The 24,281-nt window shown below is 38.5% G+C and overlaps 1 protein-coding gene across 1 annotated transcript in view; it reads right to left on the bottom strand.

The window, feature by feature from the left end:
- Positions 1–3,168: 3,168 nt before the first annotated feature.
- Positions 3,169–24,281, bottom strand: part of VEPH1 (ventricular zone expressed PH domain containing 1) — a 228,603-nt gene continuing 207,490 nt past the window's right edge. Inside the window, exons 13-14 of the mRNA XM_080818061.1 lie at positions 9,135–9,271; positions 3,169–4,730 (exon numbers count right to left, since the gene is read on the bottom strand). Coding sequence (XP_080674187.1) covers positions 4,494–4,730; positions 9,135–9,271 — 374 coding nt within the window. The 3' untranslated portion in view covers positions 3,169–4,493. The remainder of the gene's footprint in view (positions 4,731–9,134; positions 9,272–24,281) is intronic.

Genomic DNA, 24,281 nt, shown 5'->3' on the forward strand with positions numbered 1-24,281 from the left:
TCTCTAGCCTTCACTGCCTTGGTAGAAGTTACCCTGATTTCTCAACTCCTCTGTCCTGCAGAAGTACCTTTGGGGAGGAATGGTCCCAAGAGGCCTATAAACTGGAGCAAGATGAAATTTTGGGTTTTTCTTAGTTGTTCATCTAAAAACTTAGATTTTGGGACTGGAAATCCTGGCTTGGGCTTTTAAGCCTCAGATTTAAAATCTTGCTTAGGGTCCTTTTGGCTTTGACTTCTCTGCAGTGTACCACGAATTCCCCTCACATGTTCTCTTAAATCATCTTGCAATGGTTTCCTAAAGGCAATTTGTAAATGTAACTTTACCTTTAAATTTAAACATAAATCTCTCAAAGGTAGTTTTTCAACTGGGTACTCTTCATTTATGCCTGAGAATAAAGTTACAATAATAGATCCAAAAGTGCCTACAGAAAATAGGTGAATTGGAGATAACCCAATAAATGTCTCTAAATATCACCAGCCAAGGATTTTGCAGAAAACTCATGTTAGAAAAGTATTGAACATTTATTTTTACCGAACTCCAGGTTCTCAAGAAATAACCAGATGAGAGTCTCACATCTAAACGTTTGTTTCCACAGCTATCGGAGAGGGAAAAAAAGAACCAAAATAAAATGAAAATGAAAACCACTTGAATTTCTAACCATGATTATAATTGTATTCATCCCAACATTTTTAAAGGTTTAAACACGTTTTAAAAAGTGGTTTCTTTTTGGATCAGGATCAGGAACTGCGGCCCTCTTGGGAAAGGCCAGTCTGTGGTAAGCTAGCTGGCAACAGGGGTGGAATTGCCAGAAATATCAGTGGGAAACCGACCAGTCTGAGATTCTTGTCTGATTCTAAACCCAGGAGAATTTGCTTGCGTTTGGAATTGCTACTACCTCGTGGAATGAAACCAGGAAGATCATTATTCACACTTCATACCTTTCTTTCTTTCTAGATTTGGTTTAAAGGCTCTGCTATTTACATTCTAAACTAGAGGTATCCGATTAATTAAATCACAAGGTCTTCGTAACAAGTAACAAAGATAATTCCTTTCTTCCAAATTGAGCTAGTAGGGCCATTCTCTTCTTCCCTAGGACAAGCATTCAGTGAAAACAGAATCGGTATGCAACCAGGTTGAGTGTTATTGTAATTTTCTCTGCTATAAAATGTTTGAGCACATTGTTCGCATTTAAATTATTAATAACTAATACAGTGTTATTTGATATTCTATTTGTCTATTACCAGTTTTTTCTAATTAACAGCTAGGTTTACTCAAGAGATTCTTAAGAATGGGCTGTTAGATTTCAAAATAATATTGAGAGACTCATTTACAACTGTAACTTCTTGCCTTTTCCTGCCTGACTTCATCACTGGAGATGTCTCTCCAGTCCATGATGAATCACCAATCTATACTCTAAATGTATACACTAAAATTGATTTTACAATTGGGCTCACCTCTTAAACTGTTGCTTTGGAATTTTCTCTCAGTAAAATGCTACCATCATACATCAAGTTTCCCAAGAAAGCACCCAGGGATCATCAGAGACACATTCCTCCCCATTCCTGTACCTAGGCTCCATCCTTCCACCAGTGTCCAATCCATTTTACTATTTCAATATTTTTTCTGCATTTCCATTCCCCTCTATCTCCTCTGCTACTAGACCTCACCACTTCCAAGAACCTCCTAAATGATCTCCCTGCTATAATTTTTTATATCCCTACAATCCAGTCTCTATACCACTATCAAAATTATTTCTCTAAATGCAAGTCTGAAAACCTTTTGGTGGTGTTTCATCATCTTAAGATTCCTTAGCATAGAACCCAGCCCTTTATGCTATGGCCCTGTAAGCCTCTCTGGCATCAGTCCGCACCATTCCTCAACGGTCCCCTTATGTTCCAGTCTTACATAAGAACTTGCTGTTTTGCAAACGGACCAAGTTTTGTTCCCTTTCCCTCCTGTGCTTTTGCAGCATGGTCCTCTCAACTGACCATTTTCTCCTCATCTGCCCATGACCTTCTCACTTAGTTCTTTAGGACACAACCCTTCTCTAACAGCTCTGAGAAAGAGTGAGGGTGCCCATGGGTTGAGTTCAAAGTCAATTATAGGGTTGCCTCCTCCTGCATTTCCACAGGCCCCCGGGCAAACCTCTATCAAGGCACTTGCCTCTTAGCATTTCAATTTTTGTTGTCTATGATTATCTCCTCCACTACCCTATAAACTCTTTGAGGGGAGGAGTTGGGTATTTTTGTATCTCCAGGACAAACATGGTACCTATTGCTTGCTAGCTGTTCTGTAAATTGGTGTGGCATGAATTTTAATCTTTTTCCATCACTTCTAGAAACTGTGCTCAAGCAAAGTTATTTTTCTTCTTTCTTTCTGTATGTTAGACTCTTCCCCCTTAAGTCCAACACATCTTTAAAACAAACAACAAACCACTTTTCTGTATCTTAGCTCCAACTTTTTGAAAATATTGTCCAATTATTGCTTTAAACTCCTAACCTCCTATTAATTCTTCAACCCACTGGAATTGGACTTTTACTTCAACACTCTGATGAAATTGTTCCTACCAATGATACAAATTGCTTCCTAACTGCAAAAGTCATTCTTTATCTTAAGTGATTACTCTAGGATTTTACGTTGTTAATCTCTCCCTTCTTCCTGAAACATTTTTGGGGTTTGTGACATTGTTTTCCTTGGTTTATAACATCTCTGAACACTGACTGGCCAATCCAGTGGCCCATTGTTTAAATGTTGGGTATCCCAAGGAAGCCCTTATTTGTTCTTTTGTCTTATTCTCCCTGAGTAACTTCAGCTAGTTCCACAGATTTAGTAACCATCTATATATCCAGTGAGGCAAGATCTTGACCTTCAGAACTGTTTCCAATTTGTAATACATTTTGTGATTCACAATACCCTCAAACTTTACATATTAAAATCCAAATGTTTCTTTCCTCAAACTTGGCCTCTTACATATTTCCTATCCTAGGGAGTTGGTAGTAGAGTCAAGGTAGAATTAAGAATATTGACTACTTAGATTTTTTTTTCCAGGTTTCTATACTAGACTACATGGTCAATAAATTTTTAAAGAAAAAAATGACCCTTTATATGTATACTAAGTTAGTGTTTGTGTGAATTATCTATTGCTATGGAACAAATTTTCACACAGTTAGCAGCTTTATACAGCATGTATTTATTATCTCAAGATTCCTCTAGGTCAGACATTCAAGCACACCTTAGCTGGGTCCTCTGTCCAGGTTTCACAAAGCTGCAATCAAGGTGTTGGCTGGGGCTGGGATCCTCTTCCAAGCTCACTGGTTCTTGGCAAAATTCATTCCCTTGAAGCTGTAGAACTTGTGGCAGCTTGCTTATTCAAGGCCAGTGGAAGAGAGAGTCTCTGACTTGTTCACTCTTTTTAAAAATTCTCATCTGATGAGGTCAGGCCCACCCAGGGTCATATCCTTTTGACTTGTTCAAAGTCACCTGATTAAGAACCAGAAATCTCTTCACCTTTGCCATGTAATGTAACATAATCATGGGGGAGACTCTTCTATTCTTTCTTCCATAGTTTATTAGTTAGAAGCAAGTTACAATTTCCATCACATTCAAGGGGAGGGTCAAAGTGTAGACCATTGGGAATTATTCCATAATTCTGCCTGCCACAGCTTAATTTTTTTAAAAAATATGAGTGAAGGGAAAACCATTGAATGTAATTTTGAGATATTAAAAGATTGAATGTAAAGAAAAAAGGTATAGAACTTTAACATCTCAAATTTTAATGGAAATGGCCCATATTTTGAAGATGGTAAAAATGGTCTTCTATGCCTATCCTAGCTTACACTTACTGCCTTGGGCAGAAGATATATCCAAGAACCTACATTTTATATCATATTATATGAATCTAAATGGAATAATCAGATAAATGTCTGAAAGACATTTAATTATATAACTTTTTTCACTTGAGGGCCATTTTACCATGTGTTAGCCTTATTTGCATTAGAAAGAAAAAACACAATTGTATGTCTATAAATAAGTTCTATGTTTTCCCTTAGGGTTGATAATTTTGACTTTTCCCAATAGGGCTTTTTTTTTTCCTTCTAATACTTTTGGCAAACTGTGGTTTTCATCAGAAGTATTTAATCTTTCCTCGGGATAGGTATTTCAGGTATCTTGTAGAGTTGTGTTCTTACAACGTACAATGGCATATCTTCAGAGGCTCCTAGATCCCCAACTCTCCCCTTTCTGCCCCATACCATCTGTAGCTCCTTTTCCTGTAGGGTCACACAGATGTTCTAGAGTTAATGCAGGCACCATTCATGCATATGAAATGCATAAGAATCCCGCCACTTTTATGTCCTGCTTCTTAGGGAAAACAATTCCACTGGTACTTAGAAAAACACAATGTGACTTGGTGAATTTATCTCTTTTTCTTAACATTGGCAATGATAGCGCAATGCCCATTGTATGTAATCAGTGTGAGGTCGGCTTGCAAATCCCTACAGATATGTGGTTACTTCTCTACTTTCCCTCTCTTTTGCTTGGGCAACTGCCACATTGATGCACTGGAGCCACTCTTCTGCATTCTTCTCATCCTTGGCCTTGAAAACATAGGTTTTATTGTCTGTGAAGATTTCAAAAGCTCGAGGGAGGGAGCGGTCCCTGCGTTTCCTGGCCACAACTTTCACACTCTGTACTTTGCTGAGTTCTATTGGGGAGTCATCAGGATCATCTTTCTGAAATGCATATGGGAAGGAGAGAACATGAGCTGGCTCCCAGAGTATGAAAAGATATCTGGCAACTGGAGAATTTTCCAAGAAGATCAGAATCCTTTCACTGCAAATGGTTCATAGCCTTTGTTATTTTGAATGCTAAGGCCTCAGTGAGTCATTCATTAGAAAAATGGAGGGAGTGAGCAATTGGTCCTACGTTACAGTATATTAAGTTGGCACAAGATGGCCAATTTATAAGAAATTATTATTCAGTGGGATTTGGGAAAATGTTTAATTTATACTTCTTTAATTTTATGTCATGTTTGATTGATACCAACACTATCAATAGAGCAAAATGCAATAGTACTATTGGAGTACTATTATCTCAGAATCTGAAATAATTTAGGAAGTATGAAATTGAATTTTCCTTTGTGTTATTTCTGAGAAAGGTGTATTAATTGAGTAAACAGGGTCCTAATGTTTAAGCAGATCAAACTGTTTTGAGACACACTGGAGCTCTGGAAGTACGATTTGTCTGCAAACATTAAGTGAAAAAATACTTAGTGATTTACATTTTTCTGGCATCAAAGCAGAGGCTTACAGATCACAACTACAACATGAGGGCCATCCCAATGGGCTAGTATGAGTAGTTTCAAAAGATCAAATACTTCTTTACAGAAATGTCTTTAACATTCCTGAATGTATTTGTCTCCTGGAAGACGTACCTGTGCTTGAGGATCTGGCCAACTCTCCTTTCCCATGCCCCCTGTACAACCCACTCTCCTTTCATTCTGCAGTGGAAAGGCACCCTTCTCACCCATCCCAAAGTTACCATGGTGTATCCTCCAACTTGGAAAAATCTCTGGAGGATCAAAGAACTGGAAAGATCAACTCAAAATATTGATGCTAAGGAAGTGTCCTTCAAACAAAGCAACACAATCACTCCCCAGCTACTACATCAAAAGTGCATTTCCAATAGCATTTCCCTTTTTAATGTTTAGTAACTATTTATTGCATTTGGTGTTATACTTATGACTATAAATTAAAATTATAATTAATTTTAAGATTATAATAATGAAAAATCTTAACATTTAGAGATTGATAGTCACAAATTATTAAAATAATTAAATTTCAATTTATATACACAGTTTCATTGCAGTGAAAAATGATTGGATGATCAGAGTAAAATACTGTGGGTTAGGTAGAAAACAATATGATTTCGAAGAAAAATGATACCATGTAAGCATTGTGATAGTTATTAAAGAGGGCAGATGTTGTGATGAGCACTGGGAGTAATAATAATGAATCGTTGAACACTACATCAAAAATGAATGATGTACTATATGCTGGCTAATTGAACATAATAAAAAAGATGAACTAATTTATGTATTTTTTTTAATGGATGGTGTTAGGTGTGAATTGCTACGGTATCTTTTTCCAATGGTTATACTTAAAGGAGAGGTGTGAACTTTTTATTTCAAAATGATAATATTTTCAATTCAACAGAAATTACAGTTTATGCAACTGTTTAAACTTATGATAAACTTAAAATGAGGCAAGGTATTACACAGATTTTCAAGATTCTTTTAGGGAATAGACAGAATAAAGTCTGAAGATGCCTGTACTAGATAATACTTTGTTAGCTTAATTTGGTTTATGGTAAATATCTGACAGCAATAAAGCTGTATTTCTTTGAATTAGTCTATAGAATAGAAATTGATACATGAAGGAACTGATCAAGAAAACAAAAAGTTGTCATAGTTCTCTAAAGAGAGACAGTGAATTACCCAAGAGAAATGGACAGGAAGTCAAAGGGCACCATTGTCTAGCTGGTTGGTGGAGATCAAGACTTTAAGAATGTGAAAGTAAAAAATAACGCTATTGTCTTTCAGTCCTTATTAAAAATGCACATTTTACCATTTTTCTCATTTATAAGAAAGGTCCCTCATTATGGGCCTGAAGCTTCAGCTGGACTGTTAACTCTGCTAGGTTACTGTGTCCCTGGGGATGAGAGGAAATTTGTTGTGGTCCTTATACTACATTATATTATTTCTCAATATTTGAGCCACATGTGCTGTCAGATTTCTGAAATGTCAAACCACTATTTCCCTATAAAGATGTCAAACAAGTTAGCCAATTATAAAATAGCTTATTCTCTAAGTTTTATTAAAAAGCTCTGAATCAAGATGTTTAAAGGTCATTATTTGAGTTCAGGAAAAATATTCTTATGCACTAACTCTGCTCCATCTCAAGGGATAGGAGGAATCACTGCATCTTAACTTCTATTTCTGATTTCTTTAGTAAAAACGGGAAATTCAGACAGTCATTTTAAACACGTTAAAAATACTTCAATGTGGAGCTATGCTAAGAAAATTTCTTTAAACCTCCAATAACTGTCTGAATTGAGAATACCATTATACTTCCCTTTCAAAAAGATCTTCAGCTACAGAAAAGTCCATCTGTTTATTTAATAATACACACAGATGAAGAAAGTAGCATGAGCTTAGGGCTTTTTTTTTCCACTCAAAAAGTTAACATTAAGTTTTATTAATTAAAAAAATGGTCATAAAAATTTGTCATAATTCAGATACACTATACTTTATTCCTGTTGAGCAAAAAGTTCAAATAAATTTTATAATAAGCACTCTAAAGATATAGTGCCCATATTCTCAGTGAATCGTAATTTTTAAATAATTTAAAATCTTTCGTTAATTAATTCAAACACAGTTCGGTTTGCCACTGGCTCTGTATTTTCAGTGTTCATAAGAAGAGGGACAATACACTCATTTAACAGCAAGCTTTGATGTCACACTGCCTTATACCTGACTCCAGTTTTATCTATTTTTACCTTACTGACTCATCTGTCAAGCCAGTCAGAGTCTCTGTCTCTCTGTTTCTCTCTCTCTCTCTCTCACAAGGGGAAGGGAGTGGGACCGGGTCTGATGTTACATGATGTAAAAGTACCGTATGGTGGAACAAGTTTGAGATATAGTAGTGAAACAAAATTAAGTGGGCTCTTTCCTGCAGAACTTGTCAGAGCCTTAAGCTCCTTTGTATTTCCCAGATATCTTTGATTAGGACAAAGGCCATCTCCTGGTAATGACTGACAGACCCTGGGTCCCAAATGCCACGAGTGGGGAATGATGGATATAAAGGCATCAGCAAGGTGTTGTATGCTGTTCTCTAGGCATCTTTGTGCAGGAGTGGATGACCATGTGTACATATGCTCATGTTTTCCCCATCACTCTGATTCTGGGGTTCAAATGATACCTGTAAGAGTGGGATAAGACAGAAATCCAAAGGCCAGGATCTTGCCCTTCCTGGCTTGCCTGGCAGTGAGATAAAGACCAAAAGTGCCTTCACTGCTAAAGTCTGGTTGCACAAGGCTTTCTTGGCGTCAGACCTAATCTGGTGCCTGCCCATCCTGGGACCCAGGCTCTCAGAGCCTGTGCACTGTGCAGAAGGCCACGAGGATCACCTAGCCCAGAGGAATATGCTTCCATCTGCCAGCAGGGAAGGAGAGAGGGTGGGAAAGGCACCCCAGATTTACCCATCTGGAACATGGCAATAACAATAGTGCTAACCTTAAAGGACTGTTTTGAGGATTCTTTAAGACAATCCAGGGTGGCGTGTGATCAGCTATTATTATTATATTCAAAATACCCAAGAAGTAAGTCCACATTTCTTTCTCCCTGATCCTGAATGAATAGAATTTAATGATAGATAAAGCTGACTTGAAAAGAAGGGAATAACTCTGCATTGCTGATTGGAATAAAATGCTATTTCAGAAGTTTCCCACTGAAAATTCAGAGTATAGATATTTACTGAGCATCCTAGCTCAGATTGAATATTATATTAAAAGAATATTTATTCATTCTTCTTAGGATCCTATTATATTTGTTAACTGAGTATTAAGTGACTGAAAGATGATAATGGTTTTCCCTAACCAGAACTGAACTTAGTTGACTACAAAAAGTACTTATAATAAATCATCCTTTGTTTCTTTCTCCCAGCCTTCTGTCCCTCTTCCCTGTGTCCCTGCCTCCAAATATAACCTTTAATTATAAAGGGAGTCAGGGTCAATATCATAAGCTATTAATTTATGGAGGTGATCTATAAGGAAACAAAAGTCACACTGTTCAAGCCAAGCTCACTGGGTAGTCCTTTGGCAGTTCATCTTCAAAACTTAAGCCAACTTTTAAAAAGATCTTCCATAACAAACTGAAGAGAGACAGTGAATCAACTAAGGTAGGACAGAACAGAACAGACAGTCCAAGGGATGTATGCAAAAAAAAAAAAATGACACTGTAAAATTATAAATGCAAAAGGACAAATTATTGGCGTATTAACTCAGGACAAAATCCCTAGCTGGTTGGTGGAGATCAGGACCTTAAAAATGAAAGTGTAAAAGACAGGGGGGGAACTTACAGACTTTCCTTTTTGAAACAGAAGTTGATTTCCAGCCAGCGTAAAATAACGAGTTTTCCACCTTTTGATGAACTTCCATCTGACTTGCTTCTCTTTAAGTTTTCCTTCTATGAGAGGCTGGCCATCTTGATTTACAACTGTTGAAGGTAAGAGAATGATCATTTATTTCCCATTATTTATTTGGCAAGTGATCAAAAGTCAGAGTTGTACAATGAACCAGACCCCAGTAAGCATATTTGGAAAGTGCGCTACTAAATTATGAATTTGATTAACCTTTCCCGCTTTGTCCCTAAAGGAATGCACAATTTAGATATGACAATGGGATCCTGTTGAAAACCCTCATTGAGATTTTCAAAAGGAATATGTTCACAAAAAGAGCATCTGGTTGGCAGTTTTTAAGGCATATTCCAATATCCAGCTTTCTGTGCTTCTTAACTCTTGTTTCATGAAATTCTGTTCACATGAACTGCTTAGAAGCACACTTTATAACTAATCACAAACCAAGTACATTTAGCTATCCGGCAGCAAAAGCCCAAGCAGTGTCTCCAAAGATGTGTTTTTCCTGAAGACACAAAGTTGCAAAGGCAAATGCAACTCTTCTGAACATGGTATTTCCACTCTGGAACACATATACACCCTCTCCTTTCTGCATATGTCCATCTCTGCCCAATCAACAACTAATCATTCCATGAGTCAATTCAAATGTTGCTTCTTTGGGGGGAACTTCCCCAAACTCAGGCCAGAGTGGATTCACCTGCCATATGTTCTCACAGCCTCTGGCCTATTTCTTTTACATCAAGCATCATTGGTAGACTGTTCTTGATGTTTATCTGATTCAGGTCTGTCTTTCCCATTGAACTGAAAGCTCCATGAGGGCCTTTGCTTTGTTCACCGATATATCACCAGGCCATTAACATGGTACCTGGCAAATACAGGGAATCTGTAAGTATTTTTTGTGTGAAAAGGTTAATTTTACAGTGAAGTAGAGTGTATAGGATTGCACATAATCATAGAATTAGAAGATCTGTTACAATGTCAAGAGTCAGAAGTTACAATGTTGAACTGAAGAATTTCATTCATTTTGTCAACTACATAAGATTCACTCTCCAGGATTTGGATGAAGGGAACCCTCTCACACTGTTGGTGGGAATGCAAGTTGGTGCAGCCACTTTGGAAAGCAATGTGGAGATTCCTTAAGAAATTAAGAATAGAGCTACCCTATGGCCCTGCAATTGCACTACTGGGTATATACCCCAGAGATACAGATGTAGTGAAAGAAGGGCCATCTGTACCCCAATGTTTATAGCAGCAATGGCCACGGTCGCCAAACTGTGGAAAGGGCCAAGATGCCCTTCAACAGATGAATGGATAAAGAAGATATGGTCCATATATACAATAGAGTATTATGCCTCCATCAGAAAGGAGAATTCCCAACTTTTGTAGCAACATGGACGGGACTGGAGGAGATTATGCTGAGTGAAATAAGTCAGGCAGAGAGAGTCAATTATCATATGGTTTCACTTACTTGTGGAACATAAGGAATAACACGGAGGACATTAAGAGAAGGAAAGAAAAAGTGAATGGGGGAAAGCAGAGCAGGTGACAAAGCATGAGAGACTGGACTCTGAGAAACAAACTGAGGGTTTTGGGTGGGGTGGGGGGGTTGGGTGAGCCTGGTGGTGGGTATTGAGGAGGGCACGTATTGCATGGAGCACTGGGTGTAGTGTATAAACAATGAATCTTGGAACACTGAAAAAATAAAATAAAAGATTCACTCTCCAAATTTATAAGTAAGCATCTGATTTCTGGGGATTATGACGATATATACTTACATATATTATGTTCAATTTTCATAGCACTTTGAAAGTAATGAAATGTGTTTCATCATTTGGAAATTTAGACAGTGCCTATTTGACCATATAAACACAACCTATTCTCCCTATCCTACCATTTCTCTTTTCTAATATAGGTCTCATAACTACTTTAGACAAGGAGGATTTATCCACCTTGACAGGATTTTCAGGATAAGAATGATGAAATGTATGAAATGTATAGTTTTCACAAAGTTCTACTAAGGCAAGTTTGACATTCCCCACCCCACTTAATGACTATTCAATCATATATTCTTTTGTCAATCCCAAATTAAAGCTAAAAACTGAAAATACTATCAAATATATTATTAGATAGTGATAGGACTATGATGAAAATAAAGTAGGGAGTGACCTGGGGATTAGTGCACACTCACATAGGTGGTCAGGAAAGAGCCTGAACATTTGAAAGGATCTTCAGTCTGAGACTTTAGCATTGAGAAGTGTCTCCCATCTTTGGAGAAGCTTCATGGTGACCTGTATTGTACATAGCAGAGTATAGGGAAACCAGGAACTCAGAAGAATTATTGACTATCAATTTCAAGAAAATGATTTCAGGGATGCCTGGGTGGCTCAGTCAGTTAGATGTCTACCTTTAGCTCTCAGGTCATGATCCCAGGGTCCCGGGATCGAGTCCTGCATCAGGCTCCCTTCTCAGTGGGAAGTCTGCTTTTCCCTCTGCCCTTCACTCTGCTTGTGTTCTCTCTCTCTCAAATAAATAAATAAAATCTTAAAAAAAAAGAAAACAAAACGATTTCTGCTTTGCTTTACTTAGGAATCATCTGATTTAAAGTATTAAAGACCATATGCTCTTTGCAAATATAATTGTCCCATAAACATGGTGCTTGCTTCCTTTGTGCAGTCTCTACACTCTGCAGTTACCTTGGATAAAGCACTTAGGACAGATGCTCTGTCTTTCTTGTGCCGTATGTCCTAGAGAGCCAGATCAGCCTTAAAGTGTTGGCCTGGACCATGGGTTCAGTGTTTACTAACAGTGTGCTCTTGAGTCACGAAGGGGACAACAGTCTGTCTCAGAGGAGGAACAGAAGGTCCAAAGGGAGATCCAAGATAAAAAGAAAGCAAACTCTAAACAAACAAACAATGAAAGACCCAAGCTGAGACTTACATTAAAATCTTTCCTAAAACATCGATTTCCTATGCTTTCAAATGAGAAAAAAATTGCTAATCTAATTATGATGGCCAAGGATTTTTTAATAAGAATTCTGAAGAGTTATATTTGAATTCTTTCAACTACAGTTTTCTGATCAGCAAGATTCCAATGCTTTACAAAGATGATGAGATCAAAAGTCAAAATTAAGAAACTTATGTGAGTACACTAGGTAAGTAAGCACTATGGCCCCCTTCATACTCTGCTTTTATTAGACTTTACTTCATAGTTTGTAACCACATTGCTTCCTCGCCATGGTTTTAATGGTAAGATGATTTAATGTAATGGCTTCATAACAGTACCTTTTTCTAGTTTCAATCTTCTATAGTTACTCAAAGAAGCATTAGAAATAGTCATGATACCTGAGCTGATTAGAAATTGTGGTTGATTTAGGTAATATTTGTGCTCATGGTTCCTTCTGGATCTGACATAGGGTATTAGCTTCAAATATTTCTCCTCAAGGCAGATCCAAATGTTACACTTGGGTGCCTGGGCGGCTCAGTTGATTAGGCATCCGACTTGATTTCAGCTCAGGTCAAGATCTCAGGGTTGTGAGATCCAGCCCCACATTGGAGCTGCATGCACTGAGTGTGGAGCCTGCTTAAGATTCTCTCTCTCCCCTTCCCTCTGCCCCTCCCCTACTTGCCCACATGCTCACTTGCTCTCTTTCTCTTTAAAAAAAAAAAAAAAAAGACTTTACAAGTGTTGCACCCGAAGAGTATGTGACAGAAGTTTGGAAGGAGCACTTGGGGAAATAGTTGAAGGAATTGCTTGAAGACGCAGAGTGGATAGGATATCATACCCACAGGCCTACAAAATGACTATGTGACCATAATGACCATGACAGACTCAAGACAAAATGATAGGCTTACTGGAGCACAAAAGGATGAAGGACTGTCGAGAAATGCTGCTAAGCAGAGGCTTTTCACTGTATAGCCCCACCAAAATTACCCCGGGGGAAAAAGTCCATGGAAAGGCTTATTATAGGTAGGGAATGTTAGCAGAACTTTAAAGAAGCTGCCTGTGAGGGCCCAATTTAGGCATCAGAGTCAGCTTCAGATAATTTTATAAAAAACAAGCTATTTGTAGCTTTAGGATTAATTCAAAAATAGTTTCCAAAGGCAAAAAACAAAAAGAGTTAAACTTTTTTCACTTACAATCCCACGTCTTAATTTTTTTTTCAATTATATCTAACATAGGCAAAAGATGCCATGTGTCATTTTAATAGGTCTATTGCTCATATCATGTCCTTGTAAAGCAATAATTCTCATGAAACACTGTCTTCATGATCAAAACAGGGAACCAATTCTTTCTAGGGATGATCATATTCTATTTCAAAAATAACACATGAAACAAGACTGTGAGAACGATCATGTGTCTGAAACTATCTTGTTTGCACATAACACATGCAGGATAAATAAATATTTTCTCTCTTGCCAATTAATTCATTAGTTCATTTAAAGTGTAACAATTTGACTAAGTATTCTCTACCAACCTGGGTCCGTTCTTCTCTTTGTCAGTTGGCTGAAAAGCTATGGAATATTAAACTGAATCACCTTGAGCAATTGGAGCCCAAACTGTTACTGTGTTTATCAACTTAAAAGTCTTTCTGAGTGTCAGTACAGATGAGTATACATTAATTGTCTTTCTTTTGGGCAGCAAGAGTTGAAGATACTTATGCTGCTAAAAAATGAATTTTGAAGGTATTAGTCTTACTCAACATGAAGGTGGTGAGTCAGAGCGAAGTAATCCCAGACAGAGACCTTAAGCCTGAGGAGCCCCATGGCAAGAAGAGCAAAGCAATAAAGAATAGTCCTCTGTTCATCCGTCAACCACCCAGCCATCCCGCCGCACTTTTGACCACAGATAAGCTGTAAGGCACTATGTTTAGATTGGAGGGAGTTACAATGCCCGGTTCAGAGTTCTTGGATTTATCATCCTGTAGGGGAGGTAAAGCATTTTACAAATTATACAGCTCAATGTGGAATTTGGCAAGTGCCACCGAAGAAGGAAAAACCAAGCACCATGACACTCAAAGAAAGGAAATTCTACTTCTGGCTGGGAGGAGGTGACATGGTAGCTGGGCCTGTACCAGGGAAGGAAAAAGGGTATTTAGGAAAAGGGCAGAAAAGGGCAGAAGTACAAGAGGAACGTGTAAGGGAGAGAACATGAAAAGAAAAGAACCTAAAGAATATGGAAGGATCCATGAACTCAGAAGAAACTTCATAAAGCAGTTGCTCTGGGACAAAGCCATGGGTGGAGGGGGGCTGAGGGTGTGAAGGCAATGCAAGATTTTCTAGGTGTAAGATCCAGGAAAGAGACTGGGTAACAAACTGTCATGGTGAGGTCGTATTGGAATTGAATTGCAGGTCTTTTTGAAGATTCATTAGAATGGACTTTGCTTTTCTTAAGGACTACGCAGGAGCCTAGAGCCTGTGAAGGTCTAGCCAGTGCAGGCATGAAGCCCCCCTGGGCCCCAGATGGGATCATTTATGTATCACAGAGAGTCTCCACAGGAAACAGAGGACACCTCAAGCTGGGTAATTGAGGGGAGTTAATGAAGGGACTATTTACACAGATGTGAGCAAGGTGTAGGGAAAGCACCATAGTACTCTGGGGTCAGGAAGCGTGGGAAGGCGTAACATGCCTCTGTGTGAAGAAGAGATGGGAGAGAACAGTTAGGACTCAGACGGAAACCTGTATAGAGAACTGACTGACAGGAGCTGTGGTCTTGGGCATAGACACCGTCAACCTGCAGCGACCAAGCAGAGGGCAAGCTGGGAATATATAACCCAACCTTGGTCTTCTCCCTCCTTCTGATTGTCTGTCTTTGTCGCTAGTGGTCAACTGTAACTGAAAGCCAGGGGTAAGGGAGACTTAGCACACCTTGGAGAGGCACCTCTTCTTAACTGGGCAGAGGAAGCAGGAAAGCTTCTTGGAGTAAATGAGTCTGACCTGAATTCTGAAGAACAAATAACAGTGAGGAGGGTGAAGGGAGAAGAGGTATAAACAAACAAACAAACAAACAAACAACAACCCAGAAACAAAAAACAGGCAAAAGGCCAAGGCTTAGAAAAGCCTCATGCAATGCCTTCTAGAAACTAACTCATTCTTTGTGATGGGAACCGGGTGGGACTTGGAGGGCCAGAGTTGGTGTGAAAGTCAAGGAGGTACCAGTCCTAAAGATCCTTGGCCAGGATTTTGTCAGTTTTATCTACCTCTCTAGAGATGTCATGCTTAACAACAGGGCCACCATGAACTGGTGTGTAGGTTGTTCACTGCACAGGAACAGGCAGCCAAGGTGGTGAGTAGAGGCTGAAATTCAGCTTGTATTTTGATGTTCAAGCCATACATCCCCAAGTGGATTTCATCCACCAGAAATAAAAACATACAAAAGTGTCATTAAGATTGACAATGGCCTTGCTTAACCAAATTCCTGGTGTATTATAAGGGATCAATAAGTAGTAGCTACTATCATCATGATCATGATATCATCATCACCAACAACATAAAATGATCATCATCATGCTTTTATTGTGACGAAGAACACTTTGTTTTTATAAATACCATAACCCAATGGCTCCAGGATAAAACCTGCCTCCCTCCCTCAAATCAAGAATGTAGTGAAATCTACAGGAAGGTGTTAGAAATAAGGAGAGAATTCTTAGATAGTCTTTCCTGACTACTAAGGATAAATACCTTCAAAAGAAGGCATATTCTGGAAGAAAAAAATTATAGATCTCAAATACTTCGCTTTTAAATAAGAACTGAGCAAAAGATTTTTTTTTAAATTTCCCTTGAAATTACTGCTTCTGGGAATTATAACTCTGATACAGTCTGTGGGGAATTTCTTTGTACGCATTGAGAGTCTCAGATTTACTTGAATTCCCTTCCATGGCTTTACTGATTTTTTTGTATTCATGCCAGTTCTAATAAAGCCAACCCTAATTACAGAGGAAATGCCTAAAGAGGGATAGAAGTATTAGATGAGGAGGTCATAGAAGCCACATTTAGTAAACTGTCTGTGGTTTTAGAAATCACTATGGATCATAACAAATGGTATGTTTCTAATGAATAGGCAATGTTTTAGGGGGTCATATTTCTTTATCAGTAGTGAATGAATGAGGAGGCACAATCCAACATAGATTTTGAAACATCCTACAAGATGTTGTGTGGTCCAGAATATGACAGACAAACTCAATTTGACAGCAGCCCTTCGAGGAGGACACTTTCACATGTAAATGAATGGCTTCCTTCATCAATAATTTTATAACCATCAAAACATAGTATGCTAAAACAAACAAACACAGGTCACCTGGAGGGCTCAGTCAGTTGAGTGTCTGCCTTTGGTTCAGGTCGTGAACCTGGAGTTCTGGGATCGAGCCCCACATTGAACCCCATATTGGGCTCCCTGTTCAGTAGGGAGTCGTCTTCTCTCTCCCTCCACCCCTCACCCGACTCGTGCTCTATCTCAAATAAATACATAAATAAAATCTTAAAAAAACAAAACAAAACAAAACAAAAAACATAGTATGCTTTTTAGGCTTCTCTGTCAATCACTGAACTATTTATCTAAAGAAACCTCAGAACTACTATTGTAGAAGCTTGTAGAACAATGTTTTCCAGACTGTGTTCTGAGGACCACCTACACTGGAGTTACTTGCTGATTTGTTAAACGCACATTCCCAGGTGCTGCCCAAATCTACTGAATCATAATTTTGGGGTGGGGTGAGGGGCCTTATATTTTTAACAAGATCCCCAGGTGATTCTCATGTAGCTCAAGAACTTCTAGGAAATGAAAGCAACTTCATGGTAGATGACAATAATAGGTCACATAATACACAAACTAGTTAAACTGCAAAACCAATAATGGGACAAAAATTGTTATGACATTTCCATAAAATTAAAAAACAGGATAGCAGTAGAAGATAACATGCATGTCTTTGGATTAAATCAATTGAGTTACAGAAAAAATGCTCAGAATCAGTATTCATGGAATTTGGCTTATTTTTTATATCATCAGTGAAACAAAAATTCTAAAGCCACTTACTATGAAGGTAATCCGTTCACTAGTTTTATTTTGTTTTGTTTTTAAGATTTTATTTATTTATTTGACAGGCAGAGATCACAAGTAGGCAGAGAGGCAGGCAGAGAGAGAGAGAGGAGGAAGAGGGCTCACTGCTGAGCAGAGAGCCCGAGGTGGGGCTTGATCCCAGGACCCTGGGAACATGACCTGAGCCGAAGGCAGGGTCTTTAACCTACTGAGCCACCCAGGCACCCCCTGTTCACTAGTTTTGTGCAGCAAGCATGATCTACTTTAATGCCTTCATGGGAAGCTATCAATGAAGACTGGCCCAGACTTGCCCATTATGACTGGTAGGGACCAATGGGAAAATATTAGGGAGAATGGAAGTGAATAAAGATAATTGCTCAACTTTAGGATGGAACTTTGAATGAGAAGGATTCCACACACGTTTCTTGTGTTGGGTGCACACTGCCATCCCATTAATATGAATTAATTGTCTTGCTGGCAAAACTGGCCATAGGATTTAGACAGTTGTAAATGTTGACTGCTTTCCCACACTGCCTGTGTACTGCAGAGCTGCTTTCCTTGCACAGGGAAAAACAGATATGACATACTTTCTTGTCCACTTGTTTGGGTTGTGTAAATTGAGCACATCCTAGCCATTGTCCCAGCTCCCTGTACATTCTTGGCATATTAGAACATTCTAAGATGTTGTCTGCAATGCTTTTATAGAATTGATTAAGCACAAATTCCTTCTGTTGTGGTTCAAATCTTTTGGCAATAAATAGAAGTTGGAAGCTTTATCTGTGACATGTATGCATGTATGCCATCATGCTTTGTCTGTGTTTGATAGTTATATATATATTCATATATGATATTTGCCTATATTTATATATAAAATATATGATATGTAATTATTATATATTTATATTACATGTAAATAAAATGATATCCCATATTACTTTTGAAAAGAACTTATTTAAGAAGATACTATTTATTCAAAGAATATATTTGGCACAAAAATTACACTCAAAATGTTATCATATTAATACCTTTGTCTCTTAAAATGAATCACTGTGAATTCATTAATTTGTTTTTTGTCACCATTTACCTGAGAAAAATTTTACTAAAAATTTTCTGAGATGATACAAACTTTGGATGTTCACTTATTTGGTAGTTATTTATTGAGCATTATGTGCTAGGGGCTGAAGATGGATGGATGAGGAGAGCTCCCTTCATAGACTTTACTATTTAGCAGAGGAAATAGACATTAATCAAATAACCACATATAAAAACACAAGACAGAAGGTGTAACAACTGTCATGAGTAGAAGTCTGAAGGGCTTTGAGGACCTTAGTATTACGGAGGTCACAGAAGGTTTCCCTGTGGCAGTGAATCTGAATTGTAATGGGAAGGCTAAGATCTCTATTAACCAGATAAAGAGGGGAGGAAGTGACAAGAAGAAGCATAGTGTGTATGGGAAACTGAAAGAAGATGCTTCTAGCCTGAGTGGAGAGACAATAGATGACATATGGGAAAAGATGAGGCTGCAGAGGATGGGAAAGACCATTGCATGTGAGGCTGTGAGGGGCATATTACAGAATCTGGTCTTTAAGCTAAGAGCTGTGGAAAGCTGTTGTAAGGTTTCATGCAGTGGAGTGGCACCATCAGAGTTTTGAAGAGACCATTCTGGCTGCAACATGGGATGCTGACTGGCAGGATCAGCCAGACAAAGGCCCTATCAAAAAGGAGAATTACAGACCAATATCACTGATGAACATGTATGCAAAAATTCTCACCAAAACACTAGCGGATAGGATCCAACAATACATTAAAAGGATTATTCACCACGACCAGGTAGGATTTATTCCTGGGATGCAAGGATGGTTCAACATCTGGAAATCAATTAATGTGATACACTACATACATAAAAGAAAGAATAAGAACCATATGATTCTCTCAATTGATGCAGAAAAAACATTTGACAAAATACAGGATCCTTTCTTGGATTAAAACTCTCCACAGTGTAGGGATAGAGTGAACATACCTCAATGTCATAAAAAACATCTAAGAAAAGCCCACAGCAAATACCATTCTCAGTGGTGAAAAACTGAGAACTTTCTCCATAAGGTCAGGAAAATGACAGGGAGGCCCGATCTTACCACTGTTATTCAACATAGTACTAGAGGTCCTAGCCTCACCAATCAGAGAACAAAAAGAAATAAAAGGCATTCAAATTGGCAAAGAGGAAGTCAAACTTTCACTCTTTGCAGATGACATGATGCTTTATGTGGAAAAGCCAAAAGAATCCGCCCCAAAATTGCTAGATCTCATACAGGAATTCAGCAATATGGCAGGATATTAAATCTAGGCACAGAAATCAGTTGCATTTCTATACACTAACAATGAAACAGAAGAAAGAGAAATTAAGGAATCCAATATACTAATGCATTAAAAACCAAAAGATACTAGGAATAAGCCTAACCAAAGAGGTTAAGGATCTGTACTCTGAAAACTATAGAACACTTATGAAAGAAATTGAGGAAGACACAAAGAAATAGAAAAACATTCCATGCTCATGGATTAGAAGAAGAAACATTGTTAAAATGTCTATGCTACTCAGAGCAAGCTACACATTCAATGCAATCCCTGTCGAAATACTGGTATTTTTCACAGAGCTGGAACAAATAATCCTAAAATTTCTATGGAACTAAGAAAGAGTCCAAATAGCCAGAGGAATATTGAAAAGGAAAACCAAATCTGGGGGCATCACAGTGCTGGACTTCAAGCTCTATTACAAAGCTGTAAACATCAAGACAGCATGGTACTGGCACAAAAACAGACACATAGATCAATGGAACAGAATAGAGAGCCCAGGGGTGCCTGGGTGGCTCAGTGGGTTAAGCCTCTGCCTTCAACTCAGGTCATGATCTCAGGGTCCTGGGATCAAGTCCCACATCGAGCCCCTCACTGAGCCCTGCGTTGGGCTTTCTGCTCAGCAGGGAGCCTGCTTCCCCTCTCTCGCTGCCTGCCTCTCTGACTACTTGTGAACTCTCTGTGTCAAATAAATAAATAAAATCTTCAAAAAAAAAAAAAAAAGAATAGAGAGCCCAAAAATGGACCCCCAAATTTATGGCCAACTAATCTTCAACAAAGTAGGAAAGAATATCCAATGGAAAAAGGACAGTCTCTTCAGCAAATGGTGTTAGGAAAACTGGACAGCCACATGCAGAAAAATGAAACTGGACCATTTTCTTATACCATACACAAAGATAAACTCAAAATGGATGAAAGGCATAACTGAGACAGGAATGCCTCAAAATTCTAGAGGAAAGCACAGTCAGCAATCTTTTCAACCTCTGCCATAGCAACTTCTTGCTGGACATGTCTCCAAAGGCAAGGGAAACAAAAGAAAAAATGAACTTGGGATTTCATCAAGATAAAAAGCTTTTGCACATCAAAGGAAATAGTCGACAAAACCAAAACACAGCCTATTGAATGGGAGAAGCTTTTTACAAATGTCTTAGCAGTAAAGAGCTTGTACCCAAGATTTATAAAGAACTTAACAGACTCAACACATACAAAACAAATAGTCAAGTCAAGAAATGGGAAGAAGACATGAACAGACGTTTCTCCAAAGAAGACATACAAATGGCCAACAGACACATGAAAAAATATTCACCATCCCTCAGTATCAGGGAAATACAAATCAAAACCACAATGAGATATAACACCAGTTAGAATGGCTAAAATTAAGCAAGGAAACAACAGATGTTGGTGAGGATGTGGAGAAAGGGGAACTCTCTTACACTGTTGTTGGGAATGCAAGCTGGTACAGCCACTCTGGAAAACAGTATAGAGATTCTTCAAGAAGTCGAAAATAGAGCTATGTGCGACCCAGCTATTGCACTACTACGTATTTACCCAAAGAATACAAATCTTGAGATTCAAAGGGGCACCTGCACCCCAATGTTTATAGCAGCAATATCCACAATTGCAAAACTATGGAAAGAGCCCAGATGACCACTGATAGATGAATAGATAAAGAAAAGTTTTATATATAAATATGTATATAATATATATAGAGATATATAGATAAAGTTTTACATGTAAAAACTTCTTTATATATACCTATATGTTATATACACACACACACACACACACACACACACACACACACGGTGAAAGATATATATATATATAATATATACATATGATGAAATATTACTCAGCCATCAAAAAGAATGAAATCTTATCATTTACAACAACATGGATGGAACTGGATTGTATTATGCTAAGCAAAATAAATCAGAGAAAGACAATTATCATATAGTTTTACTCATATGTGGAATTTAAGAAACAAAACAGAGGATCACAGGCGAAGGGAGGGGAAAAATAAAGTAAGACAAAATCAGAGAGGGAGGCAAGTATAAGAGACTCTTAATTCCAGGAAACAAACTAAGGGTTGCTGGAGGGGAGGTGGGTGGGGGGATGGGATAAAAAGGTGATGGGCATTAAGGAGGGCACATGATTTAATGAGTACTGGGTGTTACATGCAGTGGGTGAATAACTGAACTCTACATCTGAAACTAATGTTACACTATATGTTAACTAATTGAGTTTAAATAAAATAAGTTAAAAAAAAAAAGCCAATGGGAGGATTCAGTTGGGAAGAAGAAACAGAATATGTCAGAAAGGGTGATGTGTATGAGAAGGTGGGAAGGATGAGATCCTTCACAAAATATCACCACCTTCTTGAGATATTTGATGACTTTCTGTGGCTGCTAAAAGCACCTGTATGTCATTTATATAGGTGAGTGTGTGGCTGAAAAACAAATTTCTTTCCTAATGTGTTTATATAGGTAAATAAGTTAGGGTTACTGTGCAAGGTGATGACTAGAGTTCCTTTGAAATATATTAAGTGCTTTATTTTGGAGGGACATAAAATTTTTTTCAAATCAATGTTATCTTAAGCCTGTGTAGCGATAAGAGACAGTTACTCACTCTAGTCTGCCTTTTGAAAGCACGCTTCTCCTCCTGCATAGATTGGCTGGAGTCAACTGATTCTCCAAGTGGAAAAGGACACATTTCCATGTACGATGATTTATTTGTGGAGAACCACAGGGTGACTAATGCTTGACTGCCAGTATAGGGCCTATCAGACACTTTTATCCTATTTCAAGATAGGATTGTTGACCTGACATGAAAAGGCTGAAGGATTAGGTAGTGATGGGAGACGAAGAATAGAAATCAAGCCCTGAAGGGGGCTAGGTTACTGATCTCAGCTTATTTCCCACTGAGGCTTGTTACTAGCAAGTTTACTATGGACTCTGTGTGTATGTGTATATTGAAAGCTTTTAGTAAAACATTAGATCTGGGTATGTTAAAATCCCATGTACAGCAATGTTTTCTTCTTATAAACATTTATTTCGCAAAAGTTGCTCCCTTACGGTTTCAGTTCAGGGTTTATTTAATTGTGAGAAAGCATTAGATTTGAAATTTGCATTTCACAACAAATCCTCTATCTTCCATAGTCATCCTGTCACTTACACTATCCACGAATTACTCAATAGTCCATCCATACGCCAAATACTTGTTGGGCACTACCGTACGCTGGGTACTGGGTAGGGCGTACAAGGATGAAGAATCGCCCCTGCTTCACTGTTTAGTGGGGGAGATTGATGAGAACAAGCCCAGAAGTGTGGGCAGAGAACGGAAAGAACAGAGGAGAGGAATCTATTATCTGGGGTGGTGGTGTGTCTGTGTATACTGTGTGTGTGCCCACGGGCAAGCATGTGTGTGTTGTGAGAGAGAGAGGTGAGTGTGTGGTGAGAAGGTTTAAAAGAGAGAGGCATGCCCATGCCAGAAAGGCATAAAACAGGAAAATGGTAAGAGGAGGAAAAGGAAAATGATTTCGGGATAATGATTTATCTGAGTCAATATGTGTGTCTTTATTTTGTCATTAATAGAAAGTATCTTTGCATAACAAGCTGGGGGTCAGTTTGACGTAAGGAATGTGTATTCAGTAGTCACTAGCAGTAGATAAATAGGAACTCAAGCACAGCATTGTTTTTGGTGCTCAAACAACACTGAGCACGTAAGACAGTGTTCTAACATATGTAGTAGGAGGGAAGGCCTCACATGACAAACCTAGCCACCACATAAAATCTAAAGTGGGGCTTTCTTCTTGTCACCTCCAAAGTACTGTGAATGTTGACCACGAAATTCAATGGAAAAGTTTCATGTAAATGGACTCACAAAGCTGTTTACGGCCTCTGACCTCGGAGGTCATAAGCCTGTTCTCACATGGGCATCTGAGTGGAGAGTTAGCCGGCCCACGCTGAAGGCGTCCGGCAAACGAAAGCCACAAAGGCTATTACTAGTTAGCCAGCAGGTGTGAAGAAAATCTCCTCACAAGAGGCCTTTCTTTACTTGCTATCATTTGGAAACCATCTCTGTTTGCCCGTGTGATAAAACAGACAGCATGGTTTTATAGCACAAATATTTGAAATCAAGTTCTAAAGAGGAATCCTGAGAGAAGGTCGTCTGAAAAAAGACATGCTTTCATTTTCTTTCATACGCTAAGGAACCCTCCTACAGACAAATACATTCAACATCCAAGTATCTAGTGACTAACAGAGTAATCACACGGGGGAGCAATCTGATTTACAGAGGAGGACACCCGTGCCAAAACTGAGATGTCTCTAAGTTATTTTTTGTTGGGTGTAAGAACAAAGGCATCCCCTGTGTCTCAAGAAATAAGAGTGAAAGTCACGACCTAGTTCTTCCTCCTCCTTTTGACAAATGTGACTGAACAGAGAGCCAGATGCATTCCAGGATGGCGGAGCTGACTCACTGTTACTGCTAACATGCACTAGCAGTTCCAAGACACGAGGCCAGCTGATAAAGGGGATTTGCTAGGTTTTCCAGAAGGAAGTTCTGTTCTGTTCTATTCACTTGCTCAATCTCTATTGTCTCATTCATGAGGAGTACAGGGATGGGCAATAAACACCACCAAGCAAATCTCAGAGGATTCTTGAGTTATTCCAGTGATTTGCCAATCGTGTACTCTGTGCTTTTATAAA

The sequence above is a fragment of the Martes martes genome (assembly GCF_963455335.1).
Source record: "Martes martes genome assembly, chromosome: 1".
NCBI classification, from domain to species: domain Eukaryota; kingdom Metazoa; phylum Chordata; class Mammalia; order Carnivora; family Mustelidae; genus Martes; species Martes martes.